This window comes from Patiria miniata, unplaced genomic scaffold (assembly GCF_015706575.1).
Source record: "Patiria miniata isolate m_02_andy unplaced genomic scaffold, ASM1570657v1 HiC_scaffold_1, whole genome shotgun sequence".
In the NCBI taxonomy this organism is placed as follows: Eukaryota; Metazoa; Echinodermata; class Asteroidea; order Valvatida; family Asterinidae; genus Patiria; species Patiria miniata.
This window is the reverse complement of record NW_024037047.1, coordinates 7,869,612-7,887,219: the sequence shown is the minus strand read 5'-3', so window position 1 is coordinate 7,887,219 and position 17,608 is coordinate 7,869,612. Positions and strand designations below refer to the sequence as shown.

At 40.6% G+C, this 17,608-nt stretch overlaps 1 protein-coding gene across 1 annotated transcript in view; it reads left to right on the top strand.

The window, feature by feature from the left end:
- Window positions 1-16,705, top strand: part of LOC119721605 (cytoskeleton-associated protein 5-like) — a 73,130-nt gene extending 56,425 nt beyond the window's left edge. The window contains exons 37-46 of the mRNA XM_038191684.1: window positions 17-204; window positions 1,392-1,467; window positions 2,837-3,025; window positions 4,916-5,068; window positions 5,616-5,714; window positions 10,391-10,580; window positions 11,960-12,141; window positions 13,122-13,169; window positions 15,415-15,447; window positions 16,494-16,705. Coding sequence (XP_038047612.1) covers window positions 17-204; window positions 1,392-1,467; window positions 2,837-3,025; window positions 4,916-5,068; window positions 5,616-5,714; window positions 10,391-10,580; window positions 11,960-12,141; window positions 13,122-13,169; window positions 15,415-15,447; window positions 16,494-16,613 — 1,278 coding nt within the window. The 3' untranslated portion in view covers window positions 16,614-16,705. The remainder of the gene's footprint in view (window positions 1-16; window positions 205-1,391; window positions 1,468-2,836; window positions 3,026-4,915; window positions 5,069-5,615; window positions 5,715-10,390; window positions 10,581-11,959; window positions 12,142-13,121; window positions 13,170-15,414; window positions 15,448-16,493) is intronic.
- The last annotated feature ends 903 nt before the right edge of the window (window positions 16,706-17,608 follow it).

Sequence of the window (17,608 nt, the reverse complement as noted above, 5' to 3'; positions counted from 1 at the left end):
TCAATTCGCTTTCCAGTTATTCCACAGTCGACCCTTAGCCCAGGAAGCCTCCAAGGATGTTCTGTGCGATCTCCTCAACGGTCTGGTCACGGTCCTGCTGGACGACCGGCTCATGGCGCTTGAAGGAGGCCCTCAAGTGATGAGATCAGTCAATGTTTTGCTGGTCAAGGTCGTGGAGAACGCCGACCATAGTAACACAATGGGGTGAGAGTTTGGCGTTTCATATTTGTGATGCGATCAAGCTAAATGAGTCGTTTGTCGGGAGCTTTCATTTGGAGATTCAGGCCAAAATAGGGCAACTTCATCACATCACTTCATCACATCACTTCATCACATCTCTTGGTGTTCCGACTTCCATGATTTTGAACTAAAGATGGTGCCAGCATGCAGTTTTCACAGCAGTAGTGCTGAGAATGTGCTCTTTTCAAATCTGTAAAAAAAAAAAAAAATGACCAGGGTCCACAAACGACTAATTTAGCTTGATCGCATCACATTTTATTCTCAACTTTGTTGTTCTTATTTCTTTCATTGTTGCATCAGACTTTTTTATAATTTTATAACTAAATATGTATAAGATCTAATATGTATGCACCAACGCACATCTCCAACATGTAAGATTGTCACCTCAGCACAGTATTTAATTTTCAGGACCTAAACTTGAATAAGTTACTACTCTCTATAAGCAATTTATTGTGTTGAAATCAGCCAGTAGTGAAATTGGCCAGTTTTCCCCCTGATTTCAGGATTTGTTTGTCAGGATTTTTCCATGTTTCAGAATTTTTAAAGAATCCCTCTTGAAATCTGTGAAATCATGAGGTTTTACCCTTAAGGTGTTTTCACTTATAAAACTTGATATACATGTATCATCATCATCATCATCATCATCATTCGTTTCCATTTAACGTCCATTTTTCCCACGCTGTGATGAGACGTTGTCTTTCCTAAATGGCCCTGTTCCACACAGTCCAATTTCTGACATCCACATTTGCGAGATTTGACAGTCTAAAGCCCGGTTCATACTCGGCGCGAACGCGATCGCGAATTTGTGATGTCATGGCAAGTATTCGTCCTGCGAATTCGTAAAAGTTGAACATATTTCAACTCGGGCGAATTTCGCAGCGAATGCTTCGTGACGTCAAATTCGCTTCGCATTCGCGTGAATTATGAACCGGGCTTGAGGTCTTCTGCCTGTCAGGTATAAGGCCCATACAAATGAATACCATAGACCTTACATTGCTGTGGAGCGCTCGGCAACTCTCAAACCCTCCGTCGATTAGTTCGTGGATTTTCATTTTACTCCAATCATACCCCTTAATCAACAGCATATACCAACTTTGAAACTGTTTAAAAGAACTGGACTTTTAAATTTATTTTCTTGTTTTGTTTGGCAGTGCTCTGATCAAGCTGTTGCAAGACTGCGCAGCCCGAGAAAGCAGTGCCCCCAAGTTTGTGCAACTTGTAATGAAGGTAAGGATTTAACGTGAACCAAAAACAAACTGAACCACAAGTCCCCAGAATTACCATTGGGAGATTGGCCTTTTCTTTACACAATAAACGTAATATCCAGCTGTGTGTATTGTGTTGATTAATATCTTTGTGTATAAAGTTGATATAGTAATAACCCGAGAAGCTTTATAGACTTTGTGGGCAAGTATTCCCTCAACGGTGAAAATGGCAAAGAGCACTGACAGTTACAGGCGTGCAGCTATTCCTCTGATCAGCTGATTTCCTTGTTTTTTCACTTCTCACTTATGTCGTTAAAAATTGAAAAACACTGTATAAAGTCTCGCAAAGCTTGGTATTTCCCAATTTTTGGGGGGTTACTTCCCTGTTTTTTTTTCAGAACCACACAAATTCACGAAAGAGATTTTTGTTACATGGGGCAACCTCGAAATTACTCCTTTTATTTGATTGAGTGGTAAAAAGCATTTAAAAGCAATCAAGTGTACTCCTCAGTCGTGTTTATTCCCATTAACTCATTAGTTCTTGCATCTCAATATATTGTAGTTGTTGCAGTTTCTGCGCGACTGCTGATGATAAGCCTTCACTCTGTGGTCATTGACGCACCCCAAAATATAACAGACATGCGACACAAGTTTGCCTGTCACCTTGGGATGTTGACTTCCGTTTAATCTGTGATATAAATCAATAAAATGTTTGTGACATTCTGAAGTGTCTGGGTGTTACAATAAGTCAAAGATACAATGCAACGTACATAACCCAGCGTTACAAAGCACATCATTAAAACTGTCCACAATTTGGCAAGAAATTAGACTAAAACAATCAGACTTATAAACCAAAAATATGGACTTACGACTCTGCCGAGATAACTGGCTATCCAGCGGCAGAACTGCAGCTACAAATCAGTAACTACCTTAAGTCATGTTGACATCGACAACGCCTTCACAGCAAGGAACAAAAGTGTCTGGCGTAACTCAGATACGAGCAGTTGTCCTTGACACCGCACCGTGTGCCTAAACCCGCACACGTGAACACGTTGTACATGTACAGATTGCATGATACACTTACAGTCGGTGACCTAGAAAGTATACTTTTTGGACGCGCACTCCGATAAACAGTGCATCGCTAGGTGACGTCTACGGACTTAATGAATAAATTATGCAACCAAGGTCAAAGGTAAATCTAATACAGTTTGACAATGTGCGCCTGCGTTACAGTAGTGTATTCTCTCCGTGATGAATCCATAAACAATACAGTGCTGGGGCAGTTTAGGGCAGCACAGGAAAGTATCAGGCAGGGTGGTTTTAGACCGGGCGGTTTTGGTTTTTGACAGGGCAAATACAATTTTTGTTCCTTGTTAATTCTTTGTCTCCAGTGCCTGTGGCGAATGGTGCGCATGATGCCCAACATTATCGACACACTGAAGGTGGACCGAGTCCTGCTGGATCTGCACCAGTTCCTCAAGGCGTTCCCCTCTCACAGCTGGCGGGACCGGCCCAGCGACACCCCGCTGCGGACCGTCAAGACCATCTTACACTCTATGGCTAAGATCCACGGTGAAAAGGTACATGTGATGCAATCAAGCTAAATGAGTCGTTTGTCGGGAAATTTCATTTGGAGATTCAGGCCAAAATAGGGCCACTTCATCACATCACTTCATCACATCTCTTGGTGTTCCGACTTCCATAATTTTTGACTAAATGTGGTATCAGCATGCAGTTTTCACATCAGTAATGCTGAGATTGTGCTCTTTTCAAAACTGTCAAAAAAATGAATTGACCAGGGTCGACAAACGACTCATTTAGCTTAATTGCATCACAAATGTTGTGTGTAACCCAACCCAACCAAATGAGTCACAAGTTGCCAGAGTTACTTTTCAGTAATTGATTTTTTTATGTAAAGCTTGCATATTTTGAAATCAGTAGAACAGTCAACATTCCCTCCTATATAATAGAGATCTCTTACTGACACGTGACCTGGCCTACATCAAGGGTACTGGAAAGTTAGTGTCGAGATTGTAGTAGGCAAAGATTGGGAAAAATTTCCATATACGAAGTTCACTAATTTTCCTCTGTATTGACTAACAAGCCCCCAGATAGCAATTTCATGTCATCAAAGTCAATTTGAGCAGTGAGAAAATACAAGCATTTTCTTAGAAAACACTTAGAATTTTTCAGTCCAATCTCATAGGGTTTGTACACAGGGTGTTGAGTGAACTTCGTATATGAAAATCTTTCCAAAGATTGTATAGCGCTGGGTACAGAAGTTGGTAGGCAAGCTGCGTGCAGTAGGTGGTAGGCAAGCCTTCAAAGATGTGATGGCTGGCAAAAACTGTAAGAACAACACAGAGCCAACACCCAGGGCTTGGTCGGCACGATAATGACAAACATGCACCACACAGGTACTGACCATTAGTGTTGTGCATCGGGTCGGGTTGACCATGCCAAACCAACCCGAAACATTATAGATCTAAACCGAATCCGAACTGAAACCGATCTGAACTCCCTAAAACCGACCCGATTAAAATTCATGGAAAACTGACCCGATAGTAAACTGACCCAGAAAAACCCGGGATATCTGGCTTGGGCAACTGTGTTCGCTTTTTGTGCCTGAACTTACCTTCGTCTTGTGAAAATCGTCGTCCTTCAGTAACTGAATCATACCATGCGGCACTCACAACGTGACCTGCTGGTGGGCCTACATGTTATAGACCGTGCGTGATAGACCGCAAACTATTTTGGTAGCACCGGGCACTGTGACTCTGCAATAAATATTGCATCGGTGAATTTCCGAACTGTTTCATTTTTTTAAATTTTTTTTTCTGGTTTTTCAAAATGACTTAACCGACCCGATCCGACCTGAAAATTTGCAAATGCAAAACAGACCCAACCCGACTGAATTGATGGACTAACCGACGCGACCCGACCCCTAGGTGGGTTTGGGTCGGGTTTGCACAACACTACTGACCGTTATTCCATTTGATAAAGAATTTGCAGTCATTTACTCGGTCCAAAATTTTGGCCACCGGTATCAAATGAGGGGAATAATCGTCATAGCGATTTTTGGCAAGGTATACACCTCCAGAGTTGGAAAATATGTGATGGCATTGCAGCGGTGGCAGCTTTTTGGATGTTATCACCCTTTTTTTCAAAATGTTCATCAAAATGCTTGTTACCACTCTAGGGGCGGTATACCTTGCGCATGCGCACTATAATCATTTACGCCCTGATTTGATACTGGCCAAACCCCCAGGCTGATGGCCTAATTGTCCAGTTAACAACATGTGACGTAATTGCTAACCAAAGGCTTGCCAACTGCAATGGTGGCCGATCACTGGGAAATCGGATGGTCACGTGTTACTTTGACGTCATACAATCGGAACCTTTTGACTCGAGAAGTATTATACTTCAAACTCAGAATGAAACGTCCACCACCCTCTTCTCTTTCGTTGCAGATTTTGAGCTACCAGAATCTGATCACGGATCCGGAGAGTTCCGAGATGGACGGCTACCTGAAGAGGGTGCTGAGAAGCAACAGATTATCCCAGGGTAGCATGTCATCGGAGCCAGTCAATGGATCAGCCGAGCAAGAGAGAGGAAACATACAGGTAAATGACAACTGCACCTTCAGAAGTCACTAAAGGGTGTAATAACTATAAATTTTTAAGTTGAACAAAGAAATTGACTGGAGTGGGGTTTGAACCTGTGACCTCCAGATTGCCGTTCCGGTGCTCTACCAACTGAGCTATCCAGCCCTATGTTGGCGGTTCCCCAATTTTGGTCAGTGTCTTTGTTCAAGTGGCGCTAAGCAGAAAGGCAAAATCCAATACTGAATTTACATCACCCTGATGCAGATTCCATCTTATGAATAGTGAGAATCCGTTTTAATTAAATTTACAATAAAAGTTGTAAATGTTTACAACGTGTGTGTCTGTGCAGACATTGCCCCCAACTCTCAACTATGCAATCGACTTTTGACTTATCCTGCAGCGTTTTCACCTCAAACAACAGTTGTGAATTTCTATATATTGGGAATCTATCAAATTGAAAATTGAGTATATTTTTGTTCTCCATCCAAAATTGGAAGGGTGTGTGACTAGTACTAATATAAACCGTTGCCCGTACCGATAATCTGACTGTTTTCTCGCCTTACAGAACGGAGCCAAGACGTCGCCCCGCAGAGCGCCCGCAAGAACCAACGATATCTTAGCAGAAATCTTCAAGAAAGTCGGCTCCAAAGAAAACACACGAGAGGTGAGCTGTTGTAATAAGATCCAGGTTGTGTGACTCACGAATCAAAGAGACTTACTGACTCTGCTAAGCAGAGACGTGTTCGCATTGGACTTCTTTTGGTAAAACTAACAGAGACTGTTGTTAACTTTACGAAGACTGTTGTTAACTTCACCAAATGAAGTCCAGTGCAGGCAGCCGGTAAATTTCTCAAACTGTCAAATGTCGATTGTAAGCTTTACGGTCCGCAGCGGTAAGTTTTTCAGGGCCAAATGGGTCGCGGAGGAATTACAGTGTTAGTTTTACATCACTGAAAAGTCCCGTACAGACGGCCACTGCTATGTAAAACTTAACATTATTGACCTCTGTAAGTGCGGACACAGGGTAGTATAACCACAATGGAATGTTGACAATCATTCGCAGGAATGTTTTACAAAATTAAGCCCAATGCAAACGCGGCTTTAGCTGAGCCTAGCGAGTTTTGTTGAGCAAATACACAACAAAACAAAAGCGGTTGTGCAAAGAAAACCTCTCTGCATCATGAAATTGGTCCCAGCTCAAGCAAAAAAGGGTAAGTCAAACTATGTTTACAGGCCTTGAATTTGGGGATTTTTAGGGCAAGGCCACTTTGGCCTTGAATGGAGCAAAATTATAGAGGGCACCAAGGCCAGTTGGGAGGGCACTAAGGCCAAACTAATATCTGCAGAAGGGGCACAGAGGCCGGCTAAAAAAAAATGCGAATTTATATCAGCGATCATGTAGTTTAGGGCCCCCCTTTAGTTTCGATCACATTTGAGCCAAAGGTGTTTTTTATCATTCAAAAAATTACGTTTTCAACCTAAAGCAGACTTCTCTCAGCTTATATTGCACCTGTTTTGTAATTTTGAACACTTTTTGGGGATAGAAATTACGTTTTTTTAAGCAGTTTTATTGTTGGTGACGTGCGATCGCCATCTCTATTTTCGTGTTGCGTTTTTTCGTTGTCGTTTTCCCTCAAATTTCCCTTCAAAATTCGAAACCCTTCCCTCTATCTATAACCTACCTGCATGTTCTTAATGTGGATTAAAAGTTGATTTTGTTCTCTTTGGGAATCAGGCCCATAATTAATACACGATCGCCATTTACAATGTCCGCTTTTGACAATCGGGATTCGGAACGCCATGTGCACGCGTGTTTTGACTATGTGTCAAGCTCGTTTGCCTCGTACACGAACATCAATGCGTTCTGTATACCGCGCATGCAAGCACAGAGAAAAAGAAAGTCGGTTGACTGCACGTAAGATCTGCCGTACTTACTCCTGCTGGTATGTGTGTGTACGAATACAGACATATATTTTTGCGGCGGGGGTGTCGCTTCTTGAAGTATCGGCACATACAGGAACTGGAGATTCAGTTGTCAGTGTACGTACGTACGTATGTACGTGTGTGTACATCGTACAGTGGGGAATCGACGGTGTTTAGCCGGCCGGCCACGGCCGTACTGCGCGCTTGTGATTGATTCATCGAGATATTAATAGGGCTCGCGCACTCGCGGTTTGCTGCCGGTGATCACTTTGTGTACAAAACGAATGCGCGCAACATACACACGCCCGGTGATTTTGTTTCAAAAAGTCGGATGTTTTCATTCCCCATTTATAAGTTAAAATTTTGAAATATTCCTCGTAATTTATAAAGATAGTTCAATGATGTAATAAACTTACATATTTTCCCATTGTGATTGGGATTTGAGTCGAAATTACACTGGTTTTTGCTGTTTGAAAAGTCTCATTTTAACTCCGAGTACGAAAAATGCTGCGCGCATGACATGTTACGTTCACGGGCCATGCGGCACGCACAGACCGGTCCATGCGTTCAAGATCCACGGCAAGAATTGTCTGCCCTAGTGACTGTGTTTAACTCGGTCTTGACAGTAGTGTAGCATAGCAGACGTCAAGAAACCATACGTCTGTCGAAAGCTTATTGAAAATGCCATTCAACCATCCACGTTCCATGATAATCGGCCTATGCGTTGCAAAGTTACGATTCTTTTTGTTTTTCCCAAAACTTTTTCATCACGAAATACATTGAAAATAATAATGGAACCTTGAAAATTGTAATGAGTGATATCGAAGCTTGAATTGCTTTTTTTAAAACCTTCAAAATATGATTGTATTTTAGAGTTATAGACACATTTGTGTCGCGATGGATTTTCATCATGGTGCCTTCTGTTTGACAGCGCGCGTCTTGTAAGCATCACTGTTTCGTTCCCGGCACGCGATAATGTAAACGCAACAGAAAATTATCACGTTTGAGATCGAGTGCAGCCAAAACATTGTCACATGATGCGTATTATTGTCGCGTAATGCATATTCTACACTGGTTCCCTTCATGGCCCGTACGGTCAGAATATATTAGTGGATACCAGTGTAAGTCCTTCGTTTTCGGACACCGTCCAGACTCCATCGCACGTGGTGTAAACGAAATGGAACTCAGAGTGATTTTGCTACCGCAGTACCGGCGATCATTTCACTTTTTGCCCACATCGTAGTTCCTCGATCTTAATAATCGATCTCTCCTTGTATCTCAGGTAGCATATCTAATAACTTTGTGGCCGTTTTTGAGAGTGAAATCTGATGTTTTTAAAGTTTGTTGGGTGGCTATAGCATGTACGATTTTTGTGTACAAATGTGATGGGCACTGATGTAACGTTAGGCCATTGGAATTACGCAGAAAAATCATTACGCACAGCGCATACTTTTTTTTACTAAATTACTAGGCTTATGAGATTTGCACAAAAATGGGATAAAATAACCCAAATATGAGAGAACCTTCGTTTTATAACCTAAATGGGATACCCAAGTTTTATATCTTTGTTTAAATTTTTGTCAAATTTGGGGATTTTGGGCATTGAGAATTGGACTTCGGCTTGGGCCAGTTTACACGTTTACGCATGCCAGACTGAAATTTCTCCATTTTGGCCAAAAATGTGCCAAAAACAGTAGGTTTTTTTTTAGATTTTAGATTTTTTTGTGGTCTTTTTTGGGTCCACATGCTGTATCTACACACAATCCTTGTGTCATCCAAATTTGGTGAAAATATGTTCTAGTGAATGGAAGTTTTGTTACTTGTAGTGCTTTTTGGGTAGGACTTAGTCATTTTTCAACCTTGCCGTTCATGATTTTTAGTGTAAAAGTACATCTTTAACATTCATTTTATTGCAAGTTTTTTATCAACTCAAAACCAACTGAAATCAATAGTATTTGTGATAAACAATGGACAAAAACGAGTTAAAGTTTACCAAAGTGTTTATTTACACCATAACAGATGTTCAAATATGCCTTTTTATTCAATTTCACAAAAATTCACCATTTTCGTACACATTTCCTATACAAAATAACGTCATTTGATCGACATATATTTGGCCATAACTTTGGATTGCATGGGTCAATTTTTGCAATTTTACCATCATTTGTTTTCTTTTTGGGTGGACTTTACAATGAAAGCAATCTCTTAAACAAATACAACCATTTAAAAAAAAGTTCACTAGCCCTAATAAGACAACTGATCGGGCTGGCATGGCATCGAAATACATTGTCAATGTGTGGAAAAACAACTGGAATCAAGGATTGTAGTGGTTTTAATAGGCTGATGCATGTTTTTGCAAAAAAGGCACGACGGCCAAGGTAATTATGGGGCAAGGCAAAACTGGCCGTGAAGACAGGGATTTTTTGTGGGGCACCTTGGCCAGTAAGAAGGCAACGACGGCACTGGCCGTCGTGGCCGTCGTTCAATTCAAGCCCTGTGTTTAAAGCCAGGTAAGATTATTAGAAATTTCCCGGAAAAGTACCTAGCGATTTAATGACAGAAACCTTGCTTAAAGGGAATATACAACATTTGCAAACATCAAAAAACAAAACTACCAAATTATTATGAAGTTCCTTACCAGACTGTTAGTGAATGACAGTCTAAAGCATCCTGTAAAATCATGGCACCTGGTGTGCTGTCATTTTCAAGAGAAGTGGTATTTTGGTATCAATTTCCAATGCTGGTCGGCCGACCAGCATTGGAAAAAACGGGTTTTTTTTTTTCTCAAATACTGTCCCCAATTTGCTGTATTTAGTTAGTCCGCATTTTCTCTACAATCAATTACAAGCCAGCTAGACTGGTCCCCTGAACTTACATTTCCTCGACAGCTATGAATTGGTCCCTTTCATCTTAAGTGGGGTCAGGGAACCAGACTACAAAACATTGTTTTTCTTGGTTGATTCCAGCATCTACTAGCACAAAACGTCAAACAAGTCAGTGTAACAATATTTGCTATACAATACTAATCCCCCAAATCGTTCTATTTCTGAAAATTACAGCAAATGTTGTACATTCCCTTTAACGTTAAGATAGGACTGGTAGCAAATACACTGTGAAATAGTATCATTCAGAAAAAAACAACATTGAAGGTGGTTTAAGAAAGTGTGCCAGCTGGCACAGTTTTTTATGTGCGTTATTAACAGAATCCAGTTACAAGAACCCCAAAATTGTGGATACATTTTCTCTGTTTTTTCAAATTGTATAGTATCCACTTAGGTGAAACTTCAACAGGTTATTTGTTATGCACCCTGCTTAAGATTTTAAGCAAATTTGTTGATTCAAGTGAAAAAAAAACACACACAAAAGCAAATGATCCTGTATACCTTTAAATGAAAAGGAAAATTGTCCCTCTCACAGGGTTTGGCCGAGTTGTACGACTTCAAGCAGAAGTACCCCGACGTTGACATCGACCCGTTCCTCAAGAAGACATCGCAGATATTCCAGAGCTACATCGAGCGTGGACTGAAGAGTATCGCCATGGAGAGACAGGAGAAAGGCGCCGTTACAGCGCCGACGGTTCCTAAGCCACAGAACAATGAAGAAGCTGGTCAGTTTTCTTTGTTAAAACAACCGAACCTTCAGTTACCAGAAACATAAAAAAATTTTCATTTTCTTTCAGAAGAAGAAAAAAGGAAAGTGTTGTTGGCCGATTTGGCAGCTATGTTTGTCTCCCACAATACCCACGTTCACATCACAGTTATAATATGTTACAAATAACAATCAACACTTTTGGGCCTCTCAAATAAACAATGATTACTCAGTCGTCCTAAACAGGAATGACACGCAGTTGGTAGCAATTAAAGCTTTATTTACTGACAAATCTTTATTGCCAAATTTATGTTATTATTTTCAAGTTTCCTGTTTTTTTTCATAATAACATTTCAAAAGTTGAACAAAGTGATTGACTGGAGTATGTTTTTGAAGCTGCAGCCTCCGGTGTTATACAGGGGTATGAAATCTCAGCTTTAAAGCTGATTTCAATCTTTTTGTTTTGGATTTCAGCTTTTTCCCCTCACTTGCTGTGTACAAAAGTAAAGGAGATTTCCAAAGTTCAGCTTTTTTTCACCTTTTCCAGCTGTTTTCAGCTATTTTGATCAGTGGTCACTCACACCCCTGGTTATACAAACTGAGCTATGCAGCCCTATGTTGGTGGTTCCCCATTTTGTCAATGTCTTTGTTCAAGGGGTGCTAGTCAGAAGCCATAAACCCATATATGCCATGTAGCCAGGGATCACGCCCAAAATCACGATGCTAGCAACATTAACAATGCTGCAAACCTGGGAAATAGCAAACGGGGATCACTCAGAGAGGATACAGCTTTCTTTCTTACTATTTCTCAAATACACCACAATGGTCACGTGGTACTTTGACATCATACAGTTGGAACCTCTGATGACGTTTTGCCATCGTTTGACTGGAGATGTTCACACTCTCTTATTAGTACAGTCTCGCATCCATTATAAGGTTATTCTCATCATCTTCAAAGCTATCCAATGTCTATGTCCAGCCTACATCTCAGAACTACTTGTACCATACAATCCATCAAGGCCCCTTAGATCGTCTTCCCAGCATCTTCTCACCATGAACCCCACAAAAATGAAGAACTATGGTGAAAGAGCATTTGCATGTGGGGGCCCTACTGTCACTGCGATCAATAACTGACCTGGAATTGTTTAAGAGCAGCCTTGAAACACATTTATTTGAAAATTTTTTAGTTATATATTATTGTTTATGAATTGTAAAGCGCATTGCGAGCTCCGACGGTCCTGAAATGCGCTATATAAGAACGTGTTATTATTAGTACTTACACTTAACATCAATCACTAATCAACCACCAGTTGTCCTATTGTCCTGGATCGACTATGCCCCTTCATTCCATCTGTGTCTTTTTTTCCTCCCCCCCCCCCCTTTTTTCCCCCAAACCAGAGTCTACGAGTCCCGCCATCTCGCCGTCAGAGGAAGATTTCACGTCCGCCAACGTTCTCAGGGAACGCATCAAGGTCCTGAGGGCTCGCTGCGGATTAGACAACGGGCCGGACGTACCGGAGAACCTGCCCGCGGGAATGGAGAAGACGGAAACGTCGCGAGCCAGCATGGAAGATCCCCTGGTCAGTACTTGCAATCGACTTACGTTGGCTTGACTTTTTGACACATTGATAAAAGTATCTTCTGGTCTTTGACAGTCATGATAGTGCACTGGCATTACTTCTCCAAACCAAATAGTTTCACTTAAACATTAAAATATTTTTGCGTTATATTTATTTCAAATGCCCTTCAACAAATCAGGCATGCAACTTATCCTCGGATCAGCTGATTTCCTCTTTTTTCACTTCCAATGTGTGCCATTGAAAATAGAAAAACATTGTACAAAGTCTTGGAAAGATTTGAACTTCCTCTTTTTTTGTGACTTCCCAGTTGCATGCCTGACAAATGCGCTTTTTGGCTCTAAAATTTCAACCAAAAAGCTGTTTTTTCCTTGGCTTGGACGTCACTCAGAAAAGTTGTTCAGGCACGAACAGATCCGCTTTGCCAGCAGGCTGGCTCCCCGTCCATACATTATTGTGGGTCGGGAACCAGCCTACCCCGCGAGAACGGGAATTGTTGTCTAGCAGCCAATAATTCGAAATTATAATAACTCAATAACTAAACATGGGCTGATTTTTTGGGGGGGTCGAGGTCTCATTCAAAAGTGGATTACTTTTGTATGCTAGAAAATAACAATTAAGAAAAGAAATTGTTCAGGATGGAATGCGGAAATAGAACAAGAATGCAACTTTAACCAGGGGTGTGAAATCTCAGCTTTAAAGCTGATTTCAGCTTTTTTTTGTTTTGGATTTCAGCTTTTTTCCCTCACTTGCTGTGTACAAAAGTATAGGAGATTTCAAAAGTTCAGCTTTTTTACACCTTTTTCAGCTGTTTTCAGCTATTTTTATCAGTGGTCACTCACACCCCTGTTTAACCCTAACAGTCCTGAATCCTCCAATTTCAATACGTTTTTGCATACCCCCTAAAAAGTTAGGGTTAATGCAAGTTGGTTGATAAACTAATTAATTAAGACTTGAATTTCTTTCATGTTTGATTATCAAAGCTGCACACTGAGCATCACACCTCATCCCACCATCATCAAACTAACGAGGTAAACTAATTAACATGTACTAACAAGGGTGGGGAACGGTGACAGACCGGGCGACAGTGAGACATGTGGGTTACAGACACAGTGAGACATGGGTCAAACGAGCAAGCTCAATATTTCAGGGGACAACCAAAAACTTACCGAGGGGGCACTTCGTCTGTGTAGCTTTATTCTCGTCGTGATTTGATGTTGAATCTTATTAACCCTAACCCCCTAGCATGATTTACTAGGAACCATACCCATCCTGGCAAATTCCAACACCATATGGGGAACTGCACACACATATTTCTGACTTTGATTCTGGAGGTGTGCCAACCCAATGTAAAAGACTGTCAGTTTAGGGGTACTGTACCCATCCAGACAGATTCCAACAAAACATGCCGTTGGGGTTTGATGGGTTGAGTTCTGTTAGGGTTAAGACTATTAAAACTTGCTCATTGGACCCAGACAGAGTGCACACAAGACAAGCTGACGTGACGTGACTTTCAAAGGCTTGTTGGCTAACCCATTTTTTTGTTTCTTTTGGGGAAAATAAAGTGGGAACACAAACGACTGTATTAAAAATAAAAAAATGAAAGAAAGCTAGACAAGAAACAGACGGAGAACATGGACAAGTCTAATGTTTTGGCTGTGGCTGATGTGTTTGAATTTTAACCATCGACATGTGCATGCCCCGCGTTTCAAAAGCTAAATAAAAACATTTGCGGTTTATGTTTAAAAATACTTGGTTCAAAACAAACTGCTTGACACTTTCTCTGTGGATAATTTCTGCATGCGGTGAAAATGAGCATGTTAATTAAATAAGGTCCAATTTATTAATTTTTTTTATTCAAATTTTTTTTTTTTTTTGGGGTTATTATTAATATTAATTTTTTTTTTGAGGTTTTTTTTTTTTTTATAACTGCTCCGTCCTTTATTTGTTTGCTCCAAAGAATGTTCTGTTACAATTTGGCTGAATGTTTATTAAAAGTTTTATTTTTGATTTAACATTTTGTGCTTTGCAGCCCAGTGGAATTATAGCTTGCTGTGTTCATATTCACTGTTGCAAAGAATTTAGAATAAACTCGACCTCAAAGCTGTGTTTGCACTGCCTGCATTTTCACCTTGATTTTGCCTAAAAAGAAAAAAAAAAGCACCTTGCAATGTAATGCTTGTAGTCCTCACATACACCATAAGAAGCACGTCAGAAGATCAGGACAATATATGGGTCATTCTGAAAAATTTGGGTCCACTTTTTTTCCTGTCCCTGTTACATTTGACATTTATGATTTTATAATTCTGATGCACTCCTTAATGCATTCGACATCCTCCAATAGGGATTATGAAAAGCAAACTACTTATCAAAGAAATAAAAAATATTTTGAAGTCATTCTTACCTTTTCAATAATGATACTTAAAAAGTACCAAGGTAACAGGGACAGGAAAAAGTCACAATGTGGACTCTAAATTTATGGAATGACCCATATACCGTTTACATGGATGTATGCTTGTGAAGATTGTAAATGTTTGCATGCAACCGTTTTTTTTTAAAACAATTTGCTTGCCTTTTTATGGCCTTTTGTTTTCTTAATTCTTGAAAGTGGGGAATCCCTGACAGAACTGTTTCGACATGTTGACAAGTCGGTGTTTTATAAGGACGCTTTCTTTGGGAAGTTTTAAACACTTTTGGGGACTTGAATTTATGGAGCTCAATTTATATCTGGGACGAGTTCTGGACAAGTTGCGGGTGGAATTATTCATTTTGTCGGGAAAAAGCTCTGCATTCGTCTCGGACATGATCCGGGGAAATGTTCATTGGCAACTGCTTGACTTACCAGTACAATTGACCTGTCGCGGTAGAATTGCGGTAGAATCACGTCAGCGCAGCTTGTGAAACGTTGTCCAACTACATGACATACAAACGGACGCGGACCACGCAAAATCTGAGACAAACAAAACTAAGTATACAAAAACTCCATACGGTTGTCTAAGGGGCGTGGCTAACTTGCAAATGGCGTTTAGGTCAATTGCAGGGAAGTTGTTCAGAATCCTGCAACTTATACCCGATACAATGTCCACAACTTGTCCAGAACTCATCCCGGATATGAAAGGAGACAGGCCCTAAAGCGACATTTAATTGATCTGTGTTTGGCAGCACCATAAAAGTAGGTGTTCAGCACTAACAGCTGGCGGGCAATACTAACATGTTAATGCTTTCATTTTTTTGCCCGTATCTTTTTTTCATTGCATGCTTCCTAACCCATAACAGCGCACGGGAAGGCATCTGTATAATCCAGAACGAGTAAGTTGTTTTCACGTCGTCTCATGATGTACAACATCACTGTCATTCATTCATTCATTCTTCATACAAATGTGAAGGAAGCGAATTTGACTTCACGAAACTAGTCCCTGTGAAATCAAGTTGCTGTGACGTGGCAAATTTGCATTCACGTTCGCTTTCGCGCAAAATGTGAAGCAGCCTTTACCGTAACCTATATGGCAAGGAGGCATTTTTTATCCATCCGAATCCTGTTTAAAAAAAAGGACATAAATGTTGTTTTTAATCCACTTTCTTAACCAATAACTTCTACCTAAACCACTGACCTTAAAACCAAAATCCACAAGGTGAGTAAAAAAAAAAGGAAACCCAAATGGCGCCCCCTATTTTTTAATGAAGTTGTGCATGTAGCGCTTTTCAGATCTAGGATATGAAAGCCGATTGAGGCCAAAAAAAAAATAAGTCGGTCTCTGGTCAGCGCGCGCGTCGATCTTTTTTTTTTTCCAAAATGTTCCGCGGTAGCTCCAACAGCGCCCTCTATTTCCGAACCTCCTCAATTTGTTTTACCAAAGAGCACCAAGGAATGGGAAATTGCACAAAGGCAAATGATCGAGAGCACCAAGGCAAATTATGGAGGACACCAATGTACATGAGGACACCAAAAAAGCAAAATAGTACCCCACCTTGTCTGTACAATCCAAACTTGAAGAAAAAAAAAAAAGCAAAAAAAAAGCTGCATCGCCGCATCAATTCCGGAACTTTGGTCTGACCAGAGACCGAATATTTTTTTTTTTTGGCCTAATATGCTTTTTTTCTTTTAGTACAAGAATAATTCAAATCACTCAAGTACTTTTACAGCTATGGAATTTTGAACACGAACGCAGTTGAACACTTTTGTCCACGGATCACATTTATATTTCAGTCAAAAGAAACCACATTTGAGCCCTCTTTTGTTGGCGCACGGAGCCCATAGCAACATTCCACAATAGTGTTTTACTTGCTTTACTAAGTCGTAACTTTTTCCAGTTCTGACTTTTCCTTTTCATTTTTTTTCTCCACTCAAATTTCAGATTTCGTTGGGTTCCAGTTCCTCTTCAGTGCCGGCGAATCCGGCCCCGTCGATGTCGGATGCAAACATGGAGGACTTAAAGAAGAGACTACAGCGAATCAAGAGCTCTCTGAACAAGTAGTCAGACAAAAACAACAGCAACAAAAGAAAAAGAGAAGCACCAGTGGTTGCTGTAGCAACAGAGGTGGCAAGAAGTCAAAAAGGACAGCATCATTTTGGCACAAGAAATGTCTGGTTTCGATTCTTTTTCCTCTGAGGAATATCTTTTGAAACCATTTCCAAAGAACGGAACCATCCAAGCACAGGGTTCCGGTCATACGCAAGATTGTGCTTTAGTCTGGGTCTGGTTCCCCGCGGTAGGAGTGTGGCACAGATTGCAGTATCTGTGGTATGATGCATGCTGGGATACACCGTGAGAGTGAAAGGATCTGAAATTGTCGCAAAGTGGTTGAATATTCAGAAACCACGGGCAAGATGGTTGGAGTTTTAGTAATCGGTTCTGCATACATGGCAAGGGAGTATTTTGGAATGGAGTTTTAAACAAGCATAAAAATGCATTACAGTCGCGTACTCCATGGTAAGAACATTTATTCTAACGTAAAATTGGAGGTCTTTCATTGCTTAAAGTATTCTCTCCATGTATTTAAATTTTCTTGCTTCTTGTCCATTTGCTACCCCCCCCCCCCCCGACACGTAATCAGATACTTGCTTCATTTCGCATTGTTAACTACATAATGAGTCTACATTGATATTATGTCTCTCTTGTGAATCATTGGCTGGTTCTGTCTTTTCATTGGCTATTGCAGTTTGTTTGAAGGTATGAATATTCATATAAAGGTCATCGTGTATAGCTATCCATTGGCTAGGAGATTGCCTCATTGAATTGGTGGTTGAGTAATAGGTGGTTGCTGTCATTCCGATTGGTTAACTCACCGAGTCTTTTCATATGCAAATCTGTTCTATGAATATTAATGTATCATAGTTTATGCATTGTCGGTAGGCTCCTATGGAGCAAACACTGCATGACCTAGAGCAATGCCATTTTAATTTTTTCTTTTCCCTCGTTTAAGGTACTTAAACGATAACGATAATGCAAATGATAAGCACTCAAAATTT